The sequence below is a fragment of the Piliocolobus tephrosceles genome, chromosome 1, assembly GCF_002776525.5.
Source record: "Piliocolobus tephrosceles isolate RC106 chromosome 1, ASM277652v3, whole genome shotgun sequence".
In the NCBI taxonomy this organism is placed as follows: Eukaryota; Metazoa; Chordata; class Mammalia; order Primates; family Cercopithecidae; genus Piliocolobus; species Piliocolobus tephrosceles.
Genome location: NC_045434.1, coordinates 59,651,300 through 59,674,517, shown reverse-complemented (window position 1 = coordinate 59,674,517; position 23,218 = coordinate 59,651,300). Strand labels below are relative to the sequence as shown.

General features: G+C 40.5%; 1 protein-coding gene across 1 annotated transcript in view; it reads left to right on the top strand.

Annotated features, from left to right (window-relative positions):
* Positions 1-23,218, top strand: part of KLHL12 (kelch like family member 12) — a 41,729-nt gene that overhangs the window by 1,717 nt on the left and 16,794 nt on the right. The window contains exons 2-6 of the mRNA XM_023186888.3: positions 721-960; positions 5,170-5,323; positions 7,305-7,522; positions 15,123-15,272; positions 17,180-17,294. Of these exons, the coding sequence (XP_023042656.1) occupies positions 766-960; positions 5,170-5,323; positions 7,305-7,522; positions 15,123-15,272; positions 17,180-17,294 (832 nt within the window). The 5' untranslated portion in view covers positions 721-765. The remainder of the gene's footprint in view (positions 1-720; positions 961-5,169; positions 5,324-7,304; positions 7,523-15,122; positions 15,273-17,179; positions 17,295-23,218) is intronic.

Below are 23,218 nucleotides of genomic sequence, written 5' to 3'. Positions count from 1 at the left end.
GGAGACTAGGTTTCACCATGTTGGCCAGACTGGTCTCAAACTCCTGACCTCAACTGATCCACCCACTTCAGCCTCCTAAAGTGCTGGGATTACAGGCGTGAGCTACTGGGCCTGGCCTGAAGTTTCGTTTTAAGAAGAAATCCAGATGTAGTTGAAAGTCATCAGACATAATTATTTGGCTACTTCTTTAGAAAAAAAGTTTATTTTTACTGACTGGCCTTTCTTGCTCTAAGTTGAAGTTGAATACACACTTTTTCTTATATTAAATTCTAAACATTCATTGTGCAACTTCTAGGATAGAAAGCATATAAAGCAGGATCCTCAGCCTCTAAATACTTATCTACTTAAGGATATTAAATAGTAATGATATAACACCTTTAAGAAATTTTATATTTTCAATTTGTCGTTTGAGACAAGAACCTTGTGAAGATTTACAGGACATATATTGTTTATCTCTACTTACGTTTCAGCATTGATCATAATAAATGTCAAGTGGTAGGGACACTCCCTGATAGAGGAATTCAGAGAAAGAAGAGAGAACCTTTACATGTACTAGATAGTGGCTAGATAGTGGTGGTGATGCCAGGCATAGGAGTGCCCTCAACTTGTGTATGTTTGGGTCTGAGGGAAGCCTCTTAGGTTCTTAATTTGTAAAGCTAATTAAATATGTTCAGTTTCCCTAGTTCTTTGAATATGCTCATTGTTTTTTTTCTCTTGTAGCTTCAGAATCCAAGGACCCGTTTTGTTTTTTCTCCGCACTGCTTTATGGGAGGCATTATGGCCCCCAAAGACATAATGACAAATACTCACGCTAAATCCATCCTCAATTCAATGAACTCCCTCAGGAAGAGCAATACCCTCTGTGATGTGACATTGAGAGTAGAGCAGAAAGACTTCCCTGCCCATCGGATTGTGCTGGCTGCCTGTAGTGATTACTTCTGTGCCATGTTCACTAGTGAGGTAAGTGGTAAGTTAGCCCCACAGAAATGAAACTCCTGTGGTACTCTAGTTGTCTTATTTCACTGAATAAAATAGTAGAACTTTGATATAATCGTGAATTTTTACAGTGTCATGTTTTGGCAGATTCTGTATAAGATCTACCACTTAGGTGACTATGCCTTAGTTTCCTCATCTTTAAATTAGGAATAATAGTAATATGTAATAACAGTGGTTATTAAGGTTATTGTGAAGATTATTTTATGAAATAACGTACGAAGTGCTTAGAGTAGTTTAATATGCAGTAAAACACACAGATGTCAGCTATTGGATTTTACTATTTCTTAAATTTGTCTTCCAATTTTTCTCCTTGTTTTTAATTTTATTTGTTTATGTATTTATTTGTAGAGACAGGGTCTCACTGTGTTGCCTAGGCTGGTCTTGAACTCCTGGGCTCAAGCAATCCTCCCACCTTGGCCTCCCAGAATGGCCACACCTGGCATTACAGGTGTGAGCCACTGCACCCGGCCTTTTCTCCTTCTAAAGTCTAAAAATTTTTAAGTGGGTACCAGAGGGATGAGGAGGAAGGAAGGAGAGAAGAGTAGGATTCAGACCTCACCCCACTCCTCCTAACAATATGTGAAGAAAATCAGTGTAGATGTTAGGATAACTTCAAATGAAAGGAAGAATAGTTTTTAATGAATAGCTGTGCAGGCATAGAGTGTATAACCTGAAAAAAGATGTTAACTTATAAGCACTTAACAAAGGGAATTAGGAAAAGGTTGGCTTGAGAGAATACAGGTAGTGCTCACAAAGAATTAAGAAAAACTGCTTAGTAATTGCCTGACAAAATACCTGAATTGTGGTGTAAGGCTGTTGAATATATTGTGTTAAATACTCTTAGAAAGCTGAACAGAAAAGAGCATTGCAAGTCCTTGGTTTTCAAGATCCCAAGTCTGATTTTAAGAGCAGATTTAAATAAATTATCTTGATTGATTTTTTCAAAGCTCAGTTCTGGGTGCACCACTGTTTATTATATAATTTACACTTACATGTATGCCTGAAATATTTCATTATGAAAACACTTTTTTAAGTCTTTTTAAGCACAAGTATTTTTTTTTTTTAGTTCTAGCATCTTAGTGAAGATATTGCTGCTGGATCAGAATGATATAATGGTGATAACTACCTTTTATGGGTCAGGTACTGTGCTAGTGATTGTTGTGCATATCTGACTCACCCTAGGGGTAGGTATTACCATCTCATTTTACAAATGAAGGAACAGGGTTTCAGATATTAAATCACTTGCCCAAAGTCCCATGGCTTGTAAGTGCTAGAGGTGGGATTTAATTATATATTTTCCAACTCTAAAGCCCGAACAGTTTTTAACTCTTGTGCTACCTTAGCCTCCGAAGTATGAATTTTATATCCTACAATCTAATTTTAAAACTGGTATAGGTAAAAATACTATGAGCCAATGCTCAGTCCCATGGCTAGTAGGGAAAACAGGAACCTGACAGGTCATTCCAGCTAATCCAGGCTAATTTTTAAATGAACTTGTGTGATATCACAAGGCAGATCCCTGTCCTATACTGTTTGCCATGAGATATACCCAAGATCATCAGAAGCATTTGGAATTTAACTGGGTAAAGAGAGTGTTACCCAGCAGCTGCTGAGCATGAAATGCACTAGAACTGCTGATTGCTAGTTATATATTGTGCATCCTGTTTTTTGTCAGCTTGAAAATAGTCTGTCTTTACTCTTTTGTTATTTGGAAATTAATTCTTTTTTTCTCATCAGTGATGATTTCTTTCTTTAAAAACTGACATCAGGCAAGAAAATGCTAGATGGTTTTGTCTTTATTTTTAAGAGTAATTGTTTAAAGGAGAGAGTCCAGAGACCTGGATTCTAGGCTTAGTTCTCTCAGCAATTCTGTATAAACCCTGGGAACCATCTCACTTCACTGGGTTGATCTGTAAAATAAAGCAGTTGAACTAGATGGTTTCCTTGTTCTCTTCAGCCATGAAATGCTCCTCAAATGTCATCTGATTGAGAGATCACAAGATTGAGGCAAGAGGACCTGGATTTTATGTCTCTCTCTCTCTTTTTTTTTTTTTTTTTGTGAAATACTTTGATAGGAATGATACCTGTCTCTTACTATCTAAATGACTGGTTAAGTCTTGCTTCTTTTTTTGATCCTTAGACCCTTTATCCCTTAAATAGTAATAATATCAGACCTAACTACCTTACCAGGTTGCTGTGAGAATCAGATGAAATAGTAGTAAATGAGAAGCATGCTGAAAAATTCTAAAGCAAAATATAAATGTAAAATGTATAATTGCTCTAAGTTCTTACATAGTGAAATTGTCTCCATATTTAAACTATTTGATGGAAATATAGTTTATTGAATGAGAAATATCTGGAATACATATACTTACATATTTCAATATCATAATGGAATGCATTTAATGTGTTGGGACAGTAATTGTTTATGAATATTAGTACTGTATTAAATGTAAATAAAACCTAATATGTTTTTTCAAAATGATGTGCTAGTGACTTTTTTACTGTTAGGGACTGATTTTGTTCTTGGCTTTGGTAGAGAGTGCTTTGTGGTTATTCTCTGGCTGATGGAGAAATCAAAAATAATAAAGCCATTTAGTTAATAATGGAGATGCACCAGACTTTCGTGAGTAAAATGAATTTCTAAACTAAGATTAAGATCTAGTAAAATTTTCAATAAGGTATTTTCAGAGTTTCCTGTAAAGTTGAAGATTTCTTCTCTTAGCTAAACAGTTTTCTATGATTATCTGGCCTCATCAGTACTCATGGCTTCAAGAAGATATACTACTTACAATTCAGACTAAATATTCTGGTAGCAATTAAGTTAGTCTAACTCAATATTTTGAAAAAGTTTATTTGTATTCAGATGGTGTTACATAAGAAAGTCCCTTAGGATGATCTACATGTTATTTTTCATCATTACCAAATGTAGTCTAAGGGCTACGCATGGCGGCTCATGCCTGTAATCCCAGCATTTTGAGAGGCTGAGGTGGGCAGATCACTTGAGGTCAGGAGTTGGAGACCAGCCTGGCCAACATGGTGAAGCCCTGTCTCTCCTACAAATACAAAAATTAGCCGGGCGTGGTGGCACGTTCCTGTAGTCCCAGCTACTCAGGAGGCTGAGGCAGGAGAATCGCTTGAACCTGGGAGGTGGAGCTTGAAGTGAGCCGAGATTGTGCCACTTCTTTGCAGCCTGGGCAACAGAGCAAGACTGTGTCTCAAAAAAAAAAAAAAAATTAACTGGATGTGGTGGTGCACTCCTGTAATCCCAGCTACTTGGGAGGCTGAGGCATGAGAATCACTTGAACCTGGGAGGAAGAGGTTGTAGGGAGCTGAGATCGCACCACTGCACTTCAGCCTGGGGAACAGAGTGAGACCCTATCTCAAGGAAGAAAAAATGTGATCTAAGGACAGATGATAGGAACTAGGTAATCCTGGAGAGACTGAAGTTCCCATAAGGTCCTCTACAAACATGAAATTTCTTTGAAATTTTGTGTCTTATCTTAAAAATTCACGGACAGTGTTGTGTTCATGGGAACTTTTGCGTTCTATTCTGTAATACATCTGTATTTTAATATGAAATTGATTTTTAAAGTTACTCACTGGCAAAATTGCTATTCCAGGAAGGTGTCACCTATTACTTACTCCTGGGGTATAGATAACTACCCACTTCGTTTGGAAAACTATAGATATTGTGCCATATTTGCTTTATTAAAATCCAACAAAATAGAGCATACTTTTGTTTTTTTATTTTCTTACTTTTTTTTTTTGAAAGAGTCTCACTCTGGTGCCCAGGCTAGAGTGCAGTGGCACGATCTTGGCTCACTGCAACCTCTGCCTCCTGGGTTGAAGCAGTTCTCCTGCCTCAGCCTCCTGAGTAGCTGGGACTACAGGCATGTGCCACCATGCCCAACTAAGTTTTGTATTTCTAGTGGAGATGGGGTTTCACCATGTTGGCCAGGCTGAACTTGAATTCCTGACCTCAGGTGATCTGCCTGCCTTGGCCTCTCAAAGTGCTGGGATTACAGGTGTGAGCCACCATGCCTGGCCTATAATTTTTAAAAATATATGTTCAATTAATATTATTAACATCTCTAAGCTCTTAGGTATGAGATTCTGCCTTTATCTTGTGGAATTATAACCATCATTCTTTTTTACCTTTCAAATTTTCAGCTTTCAGAGAAGGGGAAACCTTATGTTGACATCCAAGGTTTGACTGCCTCTACCATGGAAATTTTATTGGACTTTGTGTACACAGAAACAGTACATGTGACAGTGGAGAATGTACAAGAACTGCTTCCTGCAGCCTGTCTGCTTCAGTTGAAAGGTATAGACATTAAAACTTGCTATTGTTTATGTTGAAATAGCCCTGGAAAGATTGAAAATTAATAGTGTAAACTTAATCATGAACATTTTGGAGACAAACTATGGATGCTTATGTTGACTAGCCATGGCTTTTGTCTCATTGAGCAATAAGAGATCAGATGTCAATACCACTATAAAGGAACTTCTCCAGATATGAGTATTTGGCACTATAAAAGAGAGCATTTGCACCTTTTCTGCTTTTAAAAAAAATGTAGGAAGGAGAAATTATGTGTTTTCTTTTTTTTTTTTGAGACGGAGTCTCGCTCTGTTGCCCCGGCTGGAGTGCAGTGGCCGGATCTCAGCTCACTGCAAGCTCCGCCTCCTGGGTTTACGCCATTCTCCTGCCTCAGCCTCCCGAGTAGCTGGGACTACAGGCTCCCGCCACCTCGCCCGGCTAGTTTTTTGTATTTTTTTTAGTAGAGACGGGGTTTCACCGTGTTAGCCAGGATGGTCTTGATCTCCTGACCTTGTGATCCACCCGTCTCGGCCTCCCAAAGTGCTGGGATTACAGGCTTGAGCCACCGCGCCCGGCCCAATTATGTGTTTTCTTACATACATGTGTATAACACACCTATAAGGAAATATAATAAAAACTGATACTGTACATAGTCTACATGGATACTCTTTATCTGGCCATTAAGTGGTAGTATTTCATTAAGATAAATGAAATTTAAATTGATGCACAAAATATTAAAGTATGTTTTCACAGGATTACAGGTGGTTTGTTTTCCCTTACAATTCCCAGGTTTTTTTAGACTTTTTGTTTTGTTTTTGAGATAGAGTCTCACTCTGTCACCCAGGTTAGAGCACAATGGTGCAATCACAGCTCAGTGTATCCTTGAATTCTTGGGCTCAAGCAATTCTCCCACCTCAGTGTCCTGAGTAACTGGGACCACAGGCACGTGCCACCATACCCAGCTAATTTAAAAAAAAAATTTTTTGGCCGGGCGCGGTGGCTCGAACCTGTAATCTCAGCACTTTGGGAGGCCGAGACGGGCGGATCACGAGGTCAGGAGATCAAGACCATCCTGGCTAACCTGGTGAAACCCCGTCTCTACTAAAAAAAAATACAAAAAACTAGCCGGGCGAGGTGGTGGGCGTCTGTAGTCCCAGCTACTCGGGAGGCTGAGGCAGGAGAATGGCGTAAACCTGGGAGGTGGAGCTTGCAGTGAGCTGAGATCCGGCCATTACACTCTAGCCTGGGTAACAGAGCGAGACTCCGTCTTTAAAAAAAAAAAATTTTTTTTGTGGAGACGGATTCTCTCTGTGTTGCTCAGGCTGGTCTCAAGTTCGTGGACTCGAGTGATCCTCCTACCTTGCTTCCCAGAGTGCTGGGATTATAGGCATGAGCCACCATTCCTGGTCCTCAGTTTTTCCTTTTTAAAATTCAGTTATGTTTTTGGTTTTTATATATACATAATTGACACATTTTTAGTTTTTAATATATGATTTAAACAGTGTGAAACTTTTGCATTAGTGCATAGTCATAAAATTAAAATACCCTGAACTTTTCAATTAGATGAATATGAGATTTGTTATTATCTTCTGCTTTTCTTTCACTCTAGTCTTTCAGTAATTTTTCATGTAGGGTAGAAAAATGGGTACATTATGCTGAATTAGTAATTAGTTTTATAGTTTGATTCCCAAGAGTTTTATAGGCATTTTTGTTGAATTCTGCCAGGTCCCTGGATGTGATTCATCTTGCAATATTCACTTTAAAGATTAAACAGAGACAGGTGTAAAGGTCTTGCTGAAAGTGGTGCAGTACATAAGCCAGAAATAGGGTTTAAGTTCCTTAAGCAAAGAATTTCTAATCTGTTTCTTAGGTGTTGAAACAAGGGTTCATCTGATAACATGTAGAGAAGATGTTGAGATACAAGAATATAGACTAGATCACACCTGTCCAACTGTTCTAAAGTGTTTGCTCCCTGTGTCCGTCCTAGGTGTGAAACAAGCCTGCTGTGAGTTCTTAGAAAGTCAGTTGGACCCTTCTAATTGCCTGGGCATTAGGGATTTTGCAGAAACCCACAATTGTGTTGACCTGATGCAAGCAGCTGAGGTTTTTAGCCAGAAGCATTTTCCTGAAGTGGTACAGCATGAAGAGTTCATTCTTCTGAGTCAAGGAGAGGTGGAAAAACTAATCAAGTGTGATGAAATTCAGGTACAGATTTGTCTTGATGTTATGGTTTCTTCAAGATTGGGCAATTACAAAACTTGCAAAGTAGGATGCAGTTACTTACCATTAGGGCTTCATAATCAAGTGTGTATTTTGGCTCAAAGGTTTCATTAACCCCTCCTGTACCAAATTTATTTGCATTTTTATGGAGAGGGAGTTTGCCACTTTCTTCAATTAGATATATGATCCCAGTGGGTAAGAATCACTATTAAACAGAGTATAGAATAAGCAGAAATTGGAAGCAAAGTAGATATCTGTAGACCACTTCTCTGTTATCCATTCACTCATTTTGCAAACATTTACTGACAATATCTACTGTGTAGGAATTACTATGCCAGGTGCTACAGATCCCCAAATGGGTAAATATAGTTCTTGCTTTCAGAAAATTCATAACCTGCTAGTAGAGACAGAGATGTAGACTATACATATATATAAAATAAAGAGGATAATAAGAATAATGAGTCTATACAAAGTAAGGACATTATGTAGAAGAAAGAAGAATAAACCTTTGTTCAGGAGTGGATCAAAAATGAAGAGACAAAAGTGTGGAAGTGAGGATCTACAGAAGCGGGAGCCAAATCCTAACTGTCTTGTGAGGGCGCAGGGGATGGAAGGAAGGGACATGCAAACTGGATGTTAAAGGAATAGTAGGCCAGGCACAGTGACCTTTGCCTGTAATCCCAGCACTTTGGGAGGCTGAGGCAGGAGAACTTCTTGAGCCCAGGAGTTTGATACTAGCCTGGGCAACATGACAAAACCCTGTCTCTACAAAAAAATAAAATTAGCCTGGCATGGTGGTGAGCACCTGTGGTCCCAGCTACTTGGGAGACTGAAGTGGGAGGATCTCTTGAGCCCAGGAGGTTGAGGCTGCAGTGAGCCGTGATCACACCACTGCACTCTAGCCTAGGCAACAGAGGGAGACCCTGTCTCTTGCAGGCAAAGAAAAAGGAATAATACTTCACCTACCAGGGGATACTACCTGTGCCAGGCAGGCATTCAGTGACTTAACTTTTACAGAAAAAAAGTCAATCCTGGCCGGGTGCGGTGGCTCAAGCCTGTAATCCCAGCACTTTGGGAGGCCGAGACGGGCGGATCACGAGGTCAGGAGATCGAGACCATCCTGGCTAACACGGTGAAACCCCGTCTCTACTAAAAATACAAAAACTAGCCGGGCGAGGTGGCGGGCGCCTGTAGTCTCAGCTACTCGGGAGGCTGAGTCAGGAGAATGGCCTAAACCCAGGAGGCGGAGCTTGCAGTGAGCTGAGATCTGGCCACTGCACTCCAGTCCGGGCGACAGAGCAAGACCCTGCCTCAAAAAAAAAAAAAAAAAAAAGTCAATCCTAATTCTAAATCAGAGTACCAGTAGCAGAGTTTTTATTGCATATAGGTCTGTAGTGAGGCTAAGAATTGGAGTGAGAAGTCCAATATAGTTATTAGATGTCTTTGAAGCCCGTAGTATTGATCTCCAGTGGCCCAATTCTTTAATTTTTTTTTTGTTTGTTTTGAGACAGTCTCACTCTGTCACCCAGGCTGGAGTGCAGTGGTGCAATTATGGCTCACTGCAGCCTGGATGTCTGAGCTCAAGCAACTCTCCCACCTCATCTTCCTGTGTAGCTGCAACTGCACATCACCACACCAGCTAATTTTTAAAAATTTTTGTTGAGATGGGGTCTCACTATGTTGCCCAGGCTGGTCTTAAACTGCTGGGCTCAAGCAATACTAGGCTCAGGCAATACCATTTAAAGAAAGCCTATAATATACTTCTGTAAACTAAATGATTACTCTCTCCTGATTTATTTTGTTAAAACTAGGATATTTGTGTAATAGAATAACAGGTCTTAAGTATACTTCTTTCAGGCTGGAGCATGCAGTGATGTGATCTCAGCTTATTGTAACCTTCACCTTCTGGGTTCAAGTGATTCTCCTCCTCGGCTTCCCAAGTAGCTGGGACTACAGGCGCCCGCCACCATGCCAGCTCATTTTTGTATTTTTAGTAGAGACGGAGTTTCACTATTGTGGACAGGCTGCTCTGGAACTCCTGACCTCAGGTCATCCACCCACCTCGACCTCCCAAAATGCTGGGATTATAAGCGTGAACCACTGCTCCTGGCCTTAAGTATATTTCTTGTCAAATTTCAGCCAAGTGGTTCTTTACAGCTTTCTCTAGTGACTATTCTGAGGGAAAAAGGATTAGAGCACATTGGTGACATTGGTTCCAACTGTAGAGGAATTATTTTCTAGCCTGACATACTGGGCTCTGTATCAGCCCAGAGAAGCTGCTGTTGCAAATGCTGTTGAGTCAAGAATTTGCTAAAATCGTAGTTCTCAGCCTCTTAGTGCAGGACGTTGTATCCTTATGCTGAAATCACAGCCACAGCCAAAAAACATATTCATCAGACTTGGAAACTGGCAATTCACTAGAATATCTTGATTTTTCTTGATTTGTCCACATATTGGAAAATACAGTGAATAGAATGAGCACTACAGATTTGACATTCACTACATATAATAGCTAATACTTACTCAGCATTTACTGTTGTTTCACTTACTAAATATTTGTTGAACACTTACTGTGTGCCCAGAACATTTCCAGGTGCTGGAGATCAAATTATGAACAAAACAAAAATCCCTGTCCACTGGAACTTCCATTTTAATGGCACCATTCTTGGTATTTTTATCTCATTTAATTCTCACATCTTCATTTTTCACAGGAGGAAAGTGAAGATTGGAGTTTAACCATCATACCACCACTAGTAAGTGGTAGAGCCAGGTTTCAAATTCGAGTAGTCTGACTCCAGAGTCTATTCTCTTAATCACTCAACTATGAGCTGGTCATGTTTTCATTTTGTTTCTAATTGTCCAAGTCAGGAAACAATCACAGAAGTCATTTCTTTTGGAACTATACAGGCTTTGGAATAAAACTGGATAGGGCCGGAGAGAACAAATAACTAACCTTATTGAGAAACTGAAATGAAAAACAGCTTGAGAACTCTTATGTATAGTTTTTTTTTTTTTTAAGTGTGTGTCAAGACTGCCCTTTGCTTTTTTTCTAGAAAGAAAGCAAGTGACATATTGTTTTCTGTTCCATATACCAGCCAGAAATAGGAACCAGATGTCTGACTCCCAGTTGCTAATGCTTCCTCTTATTAAGTAAAATAATAGTACTTAAAACAATGGGAAGCAGGATGTCATGTTGGTTAAAACAGCATGGGTTTTAGAGTCCAACTGGGATTTAGTCTTGGCTGTGTGGTGTGTGTTACCTAACCACTAATCTTCAGTTTCCTCTTCTATAAAATGTAGATAATATTAGTACTGAGTACACGGGACTGTTCCGAGCATAAAATAAGAACGCCAGTACCTAATACACAGGAGAATTCTTTGTGAAAATCTATTGTGGAGAAAATCTATTTTTCTCTGTAGTGAGGCATTAATGTTTGGGTTTTTTCTTCCCCATTAGCTGTTTTTCTGCAATTCTAATTTATTCTAAATTCTGCTCATGATTATCTGCTCATGGCTGGTCTGAGGGCAGTGGTGTTTACAACTGTTGATCACACTCAGTTACAGATTTCTTTGTTCCTGCTCCATACCTGCTGCTTCATTTGATTAGTCTTTTTTTTTTTTTTTTTTTTTGAGACAGAGTCTCGCTCTGTTGCCCAGGCTGGAGTGCAGTAGTGCAGTCTTGGCTCACTGCAAGCTCCGCCTCCCAGGTTCACACCATTCTCCTGCCTTAGCCTCTCCAAGTAGCTGGGACTACAGGTGCCCGCCACCATGCCCAGCTAATTTTTTGTATTTTTAGTAGAGTTGGGATTTCACCGTGGTCTCGATCTCCTGACCTCGTAATCTGCCCGCCTCAGCCTCCCAAAGTGCTGGGATTACAAGCGTGAGCCACTGCACCCGGCCTTGATTAGTCTTAAAAAAAAAACTAAAAAACCTCTGCTCATGATTGAAAAACTCCATCTTTAAATTGATGTATCTAATTTAACCTAGAATGTGTCAGAGTCTAGCATGTATCTGCTTAAAACTATTAGCCAATCATATAAAAGTTTTAAATTAAGATCAAGGACACTTTCTGTACCCTCCCCTGCATCTTATCCAACAATTGCCTGGGTTAGTTTGACCTCCCAAGTATTTCTCCAGTGTGTCTATTTCTCTCTCACCACTGCCACAACTATAGTCCTGTAAGCACCTTCACATTTTGCCTAATATACCAGAGCAGCATCTAACCTCTTCTAGCTCTTGGCCCTTTAAACTGTTCTACCCACAGTAGCCAGGATAATGTTTACAAACATCAATATGATCATATCAGTAGCCTGCTTGAAACCTTTGGATGATTTCAAGTTGCACTTAGAGTCAAATCCAGTATTCTAATGCTCTCTGTATCTGGCCCTTGCTTAACTCTCCAGCTTCATATTTTACCCCTCTATCACCCTCATTCACTCTGCTACACTAGCCTTCTAGTCACTTCCTCAAGCTGCCAGTTCTTTTTTGCTGTAGGACAGAGCTGTTCAATAGAACATTCTACGAAGATGGAAGTACTCTATATCTATACTGTTTAGTTTGCTCCTGCCAGCCCCATGTTGCTATCGCACACTTGAAATGTAGCTAATGCAACTGAGAAGCTGATTTTTAATTTAATTTTAATTATGGTGAATGTAAATAGCCACACATGGGTAGTGTATTGGACAATGCATTTCTGGTGCTTTTGAGTGTGCTCTTCTGTCTGCCTGGGAGTACACTCTCTCTCTTTTTTTTTTTTTTGAGACAGTCTCTCACTCTGTCGCCCAGGCTGAAGTGCAGTGGTGCGACCTTGGCTCACTGCAAGCTCCACCTCCCGGGTTCACGCCATTCTCCTGCCTCAGCCTCCTGAGTAGCTGGGACTACAGGCGCCTGCCACCATGCCTGGTTAATTTTTTGTATTTTTAGTAGAGATGGGGTTTCACTGTGTTAGCCAGGATGGTCTCAATCTCCTGACCTCGTGATCCGCCTGCCTCGGCCTCCCAAAGTGCTGGGATTATAGGTGTGAGCTACCGCACCGGGCCCTGCCTGGGAGTACTCTTACGCCCCCTGGCTAACTGCTACTCATCCATCAGATTTCAATTTGTTGCTTCTTCAAGGAGGCCTTCCCGGCCTCACCAATCTAAACTAGAAAATCTCATGCTGTTCTGTCTCATAGCCCCAGTACCTTTCCTATGTAGTATTTAATAATAGTGAGTTTTTTCATTTTTATGATTTAGCAGTTTGACTCCCCACTTAAGAGCAAGGATCATATCTGATTTGTTCACCATATCTGATTTGTTCACCATTGTGTAATCAGTTTCCAGGGCAGTGCCTGGCACTTAAGAAAGGAGTTCAATAACTCTCTCAAATGAATGCATTTTTTGAAACACTTTCTGCATTTTTAGAGTATCACAGTTTTTGGGAAAAGTTTACAGGGTGATTTTTTTTATCTAGTCACAGTGACACTCTGAAAGGTATCTCCCAGAATATGTACTCTCTAGGGGCTTGTAGAAGGGACACAGGACCTGTATTCAGGTGTCTGTCTTTGGGAAGTTCTAGGTGTTATTATATACCTAGGTCCTTCCAGTAATGTAGCATAGGTTTTTTTTAGAGTGTATCTCACATTATCTAATTGGTCATATGTAAACTTAGACCTAAGTTCCCCAGATGATTAATTAATTATATCTTTTCAAATAGCATAGTGCCTAATACACAGTAGTTCCTTGAAGGCTAATTGATAATGCTTTTCCTTTTTATTATTTTTTAAGACATTTATTCAGCATCACGATCAGACTATTACATTTAGCAATCAACAGCATGGCTGCCAAAAAAAAAAAAAATGCATTAAAACCCTTTGTTGGAATGCTTTACAGTTTCCACAGAACAGAAACTAAAATAACCTGTTATACAATTAGTCACAAATACAGTCCTCGAGTTTTTTGCCCATACACATGGGTATTTGTCTAAAACATGTCTGCTTTGTAGCAGTTAGGCCCTGCCACCACTGTGCTTGGCTAAGTTCACAAATCTCTTGTAACCTGTAGCTTCCCTGTCACTTCTCTGGCTCCCCTCTCCAGCTAAGCTTTATTTCCTAATTAAAATCTTCTGCCACTGCCATAGCTACTGCTGCTATTGGAACCACCATAGCCACCTTGGTTTCGTGGTTTGGCAAAGTATTAGTCTCCACCACCATAGGGGCCCAGAGCTTCGGCCTCCAAAGTTTCCTCCCTTCATGGGTCCAAAATTTGAAGACTGATTCTTGTAATTGCCAAAATCACTGTAGCTTCCACCACCTCCAAAATTGTTTCCATCATTACCAAATCCATTATAGCCATTCCCACTGCCGCCTATCCACCACCACCACAGCTGTCATCTCAACTGAAACCACCTCCACGACCACCAGCAAAGTTTCCAGAACCACTTCGACTTCTTTGGCTGGATGAAGCACTAGCCATCTCTTACTTTGACAGGGCTCTCCTAACTTCACAGCTGTGGCCATTCATAGGATGTTATTTCTGAATGACAGTCTTATTCACGGAGTCATGGTCATCAAAGGTTACAAAGGCAAAGCCACTTTTCTTGCCACTGCCTCAGTCAGTCATGATTTCAATCACTTCAATTTTTCCAAACCGTTAAAAAAATCTCTTAGGTGATGTTCTTCAGTGTCTTCTTTAAATGCTGCCAACAAATACCTTTTTCACAGTTAAGCGGGCACCTGGTGTTTTGAGAATCTTCTTTTGAGATAGCTCTCTTTGGTTCCGCAACTCTTCCATCCACCTTGTGAGGCCTTGCATTCATGGCTGCATCCACCTTCTCCACAGTGATGTATGTGACAAACCCACAGCCCCTGAGCGCTTGGTGTTTGGATCTCTCATTACCACACAGTCCATGAGCATTCCCCATTGCTCAAAATGACTCCTCAGGCTCTCATTGGCTATTTCAAAGCTCAACCCTCAAATAAAGAGCTTCCTCAGCTGTTCGGGCTCTTTAGGAGACTCTGATTAGACCTGAGGGCAGGGAGAAGACAGACTTTAAAGATGCTTCTTCGGCAGCATCCACGGGCAGAAAGGCGATAATGCTTTTGAAAACAGCAACTAATGATGTTAGAGAAGCTCCTGCTTCAGAGGCTTGGATGAACAATTTGAGGGGTGAGCCTGGAGATCATTAGATAACAATTATGACTAAAAATTATTTCAAGAGCTGATTTTCAATAAGGCAATAGATTCCCCCACCTACCTTCCCTAAAGTTAGAGAGATGACCAGAAGCAATTCAGGAATGGGAAAAATTCTGAAACGAAGGCCAATATGTGACTGGTGATTTTTTACGTACTATTTATCATTCATATATATGTGTGTGTGTGTGTGTGTATATATATAAAACCCAAATTGACTATAATTCTTTTCCTGGTCTGTTAGCTGTGTCTGCAAAAAATGTTGTTTTCCCAAGGGCCTAGCTATTTCTGGAAGATGGGAAATAATGGTGATGGGCAATGGGAAAGCAGGAAGGAGAAAGTGAACATGGTTACTTTTTGAGATGGTGAGCTAATTGGAAAAATAGGATCCACGGTATGTAATTACACATTTACAGGTGGATTCTGAAGAGCCAGTCTTTGAGGCTGTCATCAACTGGGTGAAGCATGCCAAGAAGGAACGGGAAGAATCCTTGCCTAACCTGCTACAGTATGTGCGTATGCCCCTGCTAACCCCCAGGTATATCACGGATGTAATAGATGCTGAGGTAAGTAGTGCAACACTCTCAGGATCCAAAACCTTGACAAACTCTTACCTTAGTGTTATGTATTCAAAATTGATTCTTTTAACGTAGGCACAAAGTCTCCTGGTTTGCCTCTCTAGGAATGCCAGTGAGAGTGGTGCTGGGTAGTTCCCAAGCATATTTCTAAGAAAAGTGAATTTCTTAGCAGACTCTTGACACAAATGAAAATCTGTGGTTCAGTTTTGTGTTTTGCTATATTTTTTTTACATGCCCCTAAGTGTTTTATATAAACACCTGATAATAAACTTTGTCCCCTTCTCCATTAAACATAAATTGTTCCAAATTGCACTTATGCCACACTTAGCAAGCCTCTTCATTTTTGACTTCTGGTGAAGCCAGCATGAAAGGAGTTTGATGTGTTTTAGTGTCAACTTCAGTCATATCTTGTTGAGTTTATTTATAAAAGTGTTTCTCCAACTTAAATTCTCTGTGATACTTTTTCATAATTTTTACCATATATGCCACCTATGTTGCCTGGACCATACTTCGAGGGAGCACTGATTTATAACATGTAGGTAGAGAGTTCCTCTTGCTGGCCCAGCCCTAGATCTCTTAGTTAGCTACAAACAGTTCTTCAGTTGTTCACATTAGAAAAGTTGCAGGATAGTTAGTGTCACATCTGAAACTCTTTTTCTCCTATTGTGATTTCTGTCTTTCTTACAACCAATTCACATATCCCTTGTGTCAGTTCTTTACATTGTGGTTAGGAGCACAGACTCTGGAACCACACTCGGGCCTGAAATCCCAAATTCACCACTTATTCTGTGAACTTTTAGCAGATGTCTTAATATATTTGTGCCTCAGCTTTCTTATCTGTAAAACAGAGATGATAATAGTACCTTCCTCATAGGTTATTGTTAGCATTGAGTAAGTTACTATGTGAAAGCTTTTAAAACCATGTCTTTCTACGTAAGTGTTTACTACTATTTATTGCTTGTTTTCCTTACCAGTTCAACTGAGAACTTCTTGGGTCAGGTTAATAGAGGGGTTATTTAATTACAGCTGTGTCCTTTAGGGTCCCAACAGGAAACAGATGCTATACTCTAAAACAGGACAATTTTAGAAGAGTTTTTTAAAATAAAGCTGTTTACAAAGGTGCAAGTTCAGAGAAACAACAAAAGACAGTGAAATAACCTGGATCTAGGACACAAGCTATTAACAACCCCTAAGCCTGAAGGGACAAGGTTGAGGAGTGGTTACTAGAACCTTAAAGGAAAGAGAATCATGGAGAGTCACTTCCTTGAGAGAAACCTTGACCTTTGGTTGGGCTGATCCCAACCAGAAGCTAGAAGGCATAGGAAGCCCTATTGACACAGTTCATATAGGCCAGTCTTCTGAGCCAGAGAGCAGAGTGGAAAAGGGTACAGAGCAAGTTGGGAGGCAAATGAAAGATGTCTAGTACAGAGCTATCAGAAACAGACATGGTAATTACTACAAGACTGTGGGGGAGATACTTCAGACAAAATATGATTCTTCCTGTCACCCAGAAAATATCAGAATCTTTTTGGTTTCCCCCTTAAAATTCTTATTAGTTATTATGTCCTTATGTTTGCATAATCCCTGAAAGGGCGTACAAACTATGTAAAAATAGTTAAATGTAAGCGCTGAGATAGATGGGAAATACTGCTCAACATATATGTTTATATCATTTGATCTTTGATTCATCTCGTGTATTATCTATTTTTCAAGTAAATTTTAAAAATCATTCTGGAAACTCAGAGTATAGTTACTACCAGCAGTACTCCTGGAATCACAGGGCTTTGGAAACTGGTTTTCTATAGTCAGAAGTTAATTCTTTGCATGTGCCATTTGTACTCTTATAGTATTATAGGTATCCCCTGTGCCTCACTCTACTGTCTGCTGTATTTCAGCCTTTCATCCGCTGTAGTTTACAATGCAGGGATCTGGTTGATGAAGCAAAGAAGTTTCATCTGAGGCCTGAACTTCGGAGTCAGATGCAGGGACCCAGGACAAGGGCTCGCCTAGGTAAGCTGATACCTTGGCAGAATGAGGGGATGCTTTTCAACTACTTCTTGCAGGTGATAACGTAGTTGAAAATAACACTCTATAAGAAGTACAGAGACCTTGTTTCAGATCTTTTCTTCTGTCATCTCAGACAAGTCACTTTACCACTCTAAGCTTTCTTTCCTATAATCAAGGATATCTTTATCTACTTCACATAACTATTTGGAAATTAAATGAGATAAAATCTAAAAGCACTTTATACATTGTCAAGCATTACATAACATGTTACAATTTTTTGTTAATATTATTTAGATTCTGTGAATCAGATAATTTTAGTGCCACGTAGTGCTTCCACCTAGCTCTTCACTTCCCCTTATGTGGTTTTTCCATTCCGGAATGAAGAGAGGAAGAAAAGGAGCCCAGTATGGTAGAAAGTACATGGGTTTTGGCAGTGACTGTCAGTGCAGGTACCAGTTTACCTCGTACTAGGTGTATTAACTTGGGCAGGAACCTTAACCTCTGTGTGCTTCAATTGCCTCATCTGTAAACGGCATCATCATAGCACCTGCCTGTAACATTGTTATGAAAAGTAAATAAAGTTATTTATGTAAAGCCTTAATACAGTTCTTGGCACATAATAACTACGTGTATTAGCTATTATCTTAGCAAATAGACCTACGTTCACATCCAAGCCCCAGCAGTCACTGGTTGGGCAAGATATCAATTTATCTGAGCCTATGCATCTACCACTAAGATGAGAGTTAGTGCCTTATCTCAGTGAGCTGTTGGGAGGATTAAATGAGATAATGTATATAAGATACCTAACACTATAGCTGGCACACACTAAGTACTCAGATATTTACCATACTTTCCATTTCCTATTCTCTCTGCTTCACTGTACCAAGAGCCTAGGTGTATAATGTATAAAAGCATTTTATAAGTTATGAATTACTCTATATGTATGGGGTGGGATTTTGTTTTATTGTTTCCTTTTATCTGACTGAGGACTCATCATGCATGCTAAGGTGTTAGTTGATAATTAAGCAGCTCACTGATGGATTTAGGTAGAGTGGTGATTTATCCCCTATATTTTATTTTTTCTAATAGAAATGGGGTCTCACTATGTTGCCCAGGGTGGAGTGCAGTGGCATGATCTCTGTTCACTGCAGCCTTAGCCTCCTGGACTCAAGCAGTCTTCCTACCTCAGCCTCCCAAGTAGCTGGGACCACAGGCATGGGCCACTATGCCTGGCTAATTTTTGTATTTTTCTGTAGAGACAGAGCCTTCCTTTGTTGCCCAGGCTGGGTCTTGAACTCCTGGACTCAAACAGTTTACCTGCCTTGGCCTCCCAAAGTGCTGGGATTACAGGTTTCCACATATATATATATATAATTTTTTTTTTTTTTTTTTTTTGAGACAGTCTTGCTCTGCCACCCAGGCTGGAGTGCAGTGGAGCAATCTTGGCTCACTACAACCTCTCCCAGGTTCAAGCAATGCTTGTGCCTCAGCCTCCTGAGTAGGTGGGACAACAGGCGACTGCCACCATCCCCGGCTAATTTTTGTATTTTTAGTAGAAACAGGGTTTCCGCATGTTGGTCTCAAACTCCTGGCTGCAATTGATCCACCCACCTCAGCCTCCTAAAGTGCTGGGATTACAGGCATGAGCCACCATGCGTGGCTAGCTGCCCTATATTTTTTAATGGCATAAGTACTGTATGTTCAATGTAGAACATTAGAAATACAGAGAACCAAAAAATAAATAAAAATCATCCATAATCTTACCACTCAAAGATACTGTATTTTAAAAAGAGAACTTTTAGAAAGGGCATTGTTGATGGTATTTTCTATTACTGCAAGATGACAAAATGTGATCTGTGTTTCGTATGCTTCATACAAAGATACATACCAACACAAGATAGACTGAAGGACTGAATGTTGAAAAACTATGAAAATATTAGAAGAAATTGTAGGAAAATATTTGTATAGCTTCTGGATGGAAGTCTTTTTTTCTTTTTTGTGAAATATATGTAATAGGCCAGGCACTGTGTCTCACACCTGTAATCTTACCACTTTGGGAGGCCAAGGTGGGCAGATCACTTGAGGTCAGTAGTTCGAGACCAGCCTGGCCAACATGGCAAAACCCCATCTGTACTAAAAATACAAACATTAGCAGAGTATGGTGGCGCACACCTGTAATCCCAGCTACTTCGGAGGCTGAGGCAGGAGACTCACTTGAACCTGGGAGGCAGAGGTTGCAGTGAGCCGAGATTGTGCCATTGCATTCCATCTCAAAATAAATAAATTAAATAAATAAAGTATATTTAGCAAAAAATTTAGCATCTTAACGATTTTTACATGTACAGTTGAATCATGTTAAATATACTTACGTTGTTATACAATCTCTATAACTCTTTTCATCTTAACAAGACTAAAACTCTGTACCCATTAAACAATAACTCCCAATTCTCCCTTTCCTCCCAGGGTAGGAACCTTTTTTTTTTTTTTTTTTTTTTTGAGACGGTGTTTTGCTCTAGTTACGCAGGCTGGAGTGCAGTGGCATAATCTTCACTCACTGCAACCTCTGCCTCCTAGGTTCAAGTGATTCTCCTGCCTCAGCCTCCCAACTAGCTGGAATTACAGGTGTGTGCCACCATGCTTGGCTAATTTTTTGTGTTTTTTTTTTTTTTTTGAGATGGAGTCTCACTGTGTCACCCAGGCTGGAGTGCAGTGGCACTATCTCGGCTCACTGCAAGCTCCGCCTTCTGGATTCACACCATTCTCCTGCCTCAGCCTCCCGAGTAGCTAGGACTACATGAGCCCGCCACCATGGCCATCTAATTTTTTGTGTTTTTAGTAGAGACAGCGTTTCACCCTGTTAGCCAGGATGGTGTCAATCTCCTGACCTCGTAATCCGCCCACCTCAGCCTTCCAAAGTGCTGGGATTACAGGCATGAGCCACTGCGCCTGGCCTACTTTTGTTTTTTAAAAAATAATTATTATTTTTAAAAATCAGGTTGGGTGGCCGGGCACATTAGCTCACGCCTGTAATCCCAGCACTTTGGGAGGCCGAGGCAGGTGGATCATGAGGTCAGGAGATCGAGACCGTCCTGCCTAACACGGTAAAACCCCGTCTCTACTAAAAATACAAAAAAAAAAAAATAGCCAGGCGTGGTGGTGGGTGCCTGTAGTCCAAGCTACTCGGGAGGCTGAGACAGGAGAATGGCCTGAACCCAGGAGACAGAGCCTGCAGTGAGCCAAGATCACGCCACTGCACTCCTGCCTGGGCGACAGAGCAAGACTCTGTCTCAAAAAAAAAAAAAAAAATCGGGTTGAGTATCCCTAATCTGAAATTCAGAATGCTCCAAAATTTAAAAGTTTGAGTGCCAACGTAATGCTCAAAGAAAATGCTCATTGAAGCATTTTGAATTTGGGGTTTCTGAATTAGGGATGTGCAAATAGTTATGCAAATAAATAATGCAGATATTACAAAAATCCAAAAATGTCTGAAATCTGAAGCACTTCTTGTCCTAAACATTTCAGATAAGGGTTACTCAACCTATACCAGGAGAGCCAGTGACGTAGTGGAAAGAACCTGGCACTAGGAGATAAGACATTTTGCTTACTTTTATTTTTATTCCCATGTCCGTCACTCACTCTAGTAACTTGCTGTTTGGACAAGTCCTTTAACTTCTCTGGGTTACTAGTTCTTTATATCAAGAGAGTTAACGTTCAATCACTAAGGTACTTTCCAACAGAAAAATGTTTCCTTTTTGCATGATAGTACTCATTATTTGCTTATTAAATTGAACTAAAAGCTAATGAAAGTTTTTGTGAATCAGTAAACCCAGAAGATTCTTTGAAGGTACGTTTCCTGCGTATATCTGAACAGGCAGCAAAAGGGGCTTCTGCTTGGTTAGAGAACTTGCTTATTCCCCTGACCTTAAAGGATTAGACTGTGAATCTACTATCTTCATAGTCTTGAGGTTATTTTTCAGAAGTTCTAGAAGGGAAATGCTGAAGCACTTTCCAATTAGATGCTTAGTATCGCTTTGTCAGTGCCTTAGAAAGTAGATTGTTCTTACCATCATGTCCTCTACCCATCTCTATCATATTGGCTGCTAAACCAGCTACCAGGATAATGACTCTTCTGTGTACAGCAGAAGGAAATTAAATTGACAGCCAAGTTAAAATAGTCTGCCAAATAAAGGATTTTTAGTTATTAACCTTACCCATTACTGTCTCAAAGAAGATATAATGGAAATTGCTTTTCTAATTTGTGGCTGTCTCCTTTTTTGAACTAAAGATCAATGCAAATGGAAATGTGAGTCTCTGCACCCTGTTATTTAGCAGTCCTGCATCTGCCCTATTCCTCTAACAGCGTATCACAGCACCTATTCCTCTAAAACGTATCACAGCATACACACACTCCCCTTCCCCTCCTAAAAATAATGACCATACCACTGCCAGGTTCTTCAGTTTTAGAAATGTGCTTTTTCACCCTGTTCTTGTCAGATGTCCTAGACAAGCTTTTCTCATTAAAAAGATAAAAATCTCACTTAACAAGTACTCTATCATTGGCAGAGAACAAACAGGCTTCTTTCTGGTTGACTCTTTATTAACTTATTTTTACACGAGTCAGATTGTTTAAGTATTGGTCTCCAACTAGGGTTAAAACATTAAAACCTTAGGAGTTCTTCTGGAGGAGAAAGACTTTCTAGGCACAATATAGTGGAAGAAATGACAAAGAATAAAAACATATTTGAATAAATAAAAAAATATACAAAATTATGACAAATTAGGAACATAGGTTTGGAACAACCCTTTAAAGGGTTAAAGGGTTGGCCGGCGGGGTGGCTCAAGCCTTTAATCCCAGCACTTTGGGAGGCTGAGGCAGGCAGATCACCAGAGGTCGGGAGTTCGAGACCAGCCTTACCAAATGGAGAAATCCCGTCTCTACTGAAACTACAAAATTAGCTGGGCGTGGTGGCACATGCCTGTAATCCCAGCTACTCAGGAGAATCGCTTGAACCCGGGAAATGGAGATTGCAGTGAACCAAGATCACACCATTGCACTCCAGCCTGGGCAACAAGAACAAAACTCTTATCTCATAAATAGATAGATAGATAAATAAATAAAGGGTTAAAGGGTTAAAACCATTTGTGTGCAAAGAGCTCATAAGAATGCATGAGACAGGGCCAAGAGCAGTGGCTCATACCTGTAATCCCAGCACTTTGAGAGGCTGAGGTGGGCGATGGAGCCCAGGAATTCAAGACCAGCCTGGCCAACTGGGTGAAACTCTGTCTCTACTAAAAATATGAAAATTAGCCGGGCATGGTGACACACGCCTGTAATCCCAGCTACTGGAGAGGTTGAGGCAGGAGAATCATTTTAGCCCAGGAAGCAGAGGTTGCAGTGAGCTGAGATCACACCACTGCACTCCATCCTGGGCCACAGAGTAAGACTCTCTCAAAAAAAAAAAAAGAAAAGGAAAGAAATCAGTGGTCCCAACTACTACGGAAGCTGAAGTGGGAGGCTGGGAGGATGCTTGAGCCAGGAGGTCAAAGCTGAGGCTGCAGTGAGCCATGATTGCACCAGTGCACTCCAGCCTGGGCAACAGAGCAAGACCTTGTATCTAAAAAGAAACAAGAATGCATGAGAGAAACAATATAGATTTGAGTGTACACTTTGCAGAAGGGCAAGTAAAGCTGGCTACTAGAGATAAGGGAGAGAGTGCAACCTAATTAATAATAGGGTCTTAGTAATAAAGAATTAAACATATGGCCGGGCGCGGTGGCTCAAGCCTGTAGTCCCAGCACTTTGGGAGGCCGAGACGGGCGGATCACGAGGTCAGGAGATCGAGACCATCCTGGCTAACACGGTGAAACCCCGTCTCTACTAAAAAATACAAAAAACAGGCCGGGCGCGGTGGCTCAAGCCTGTAATC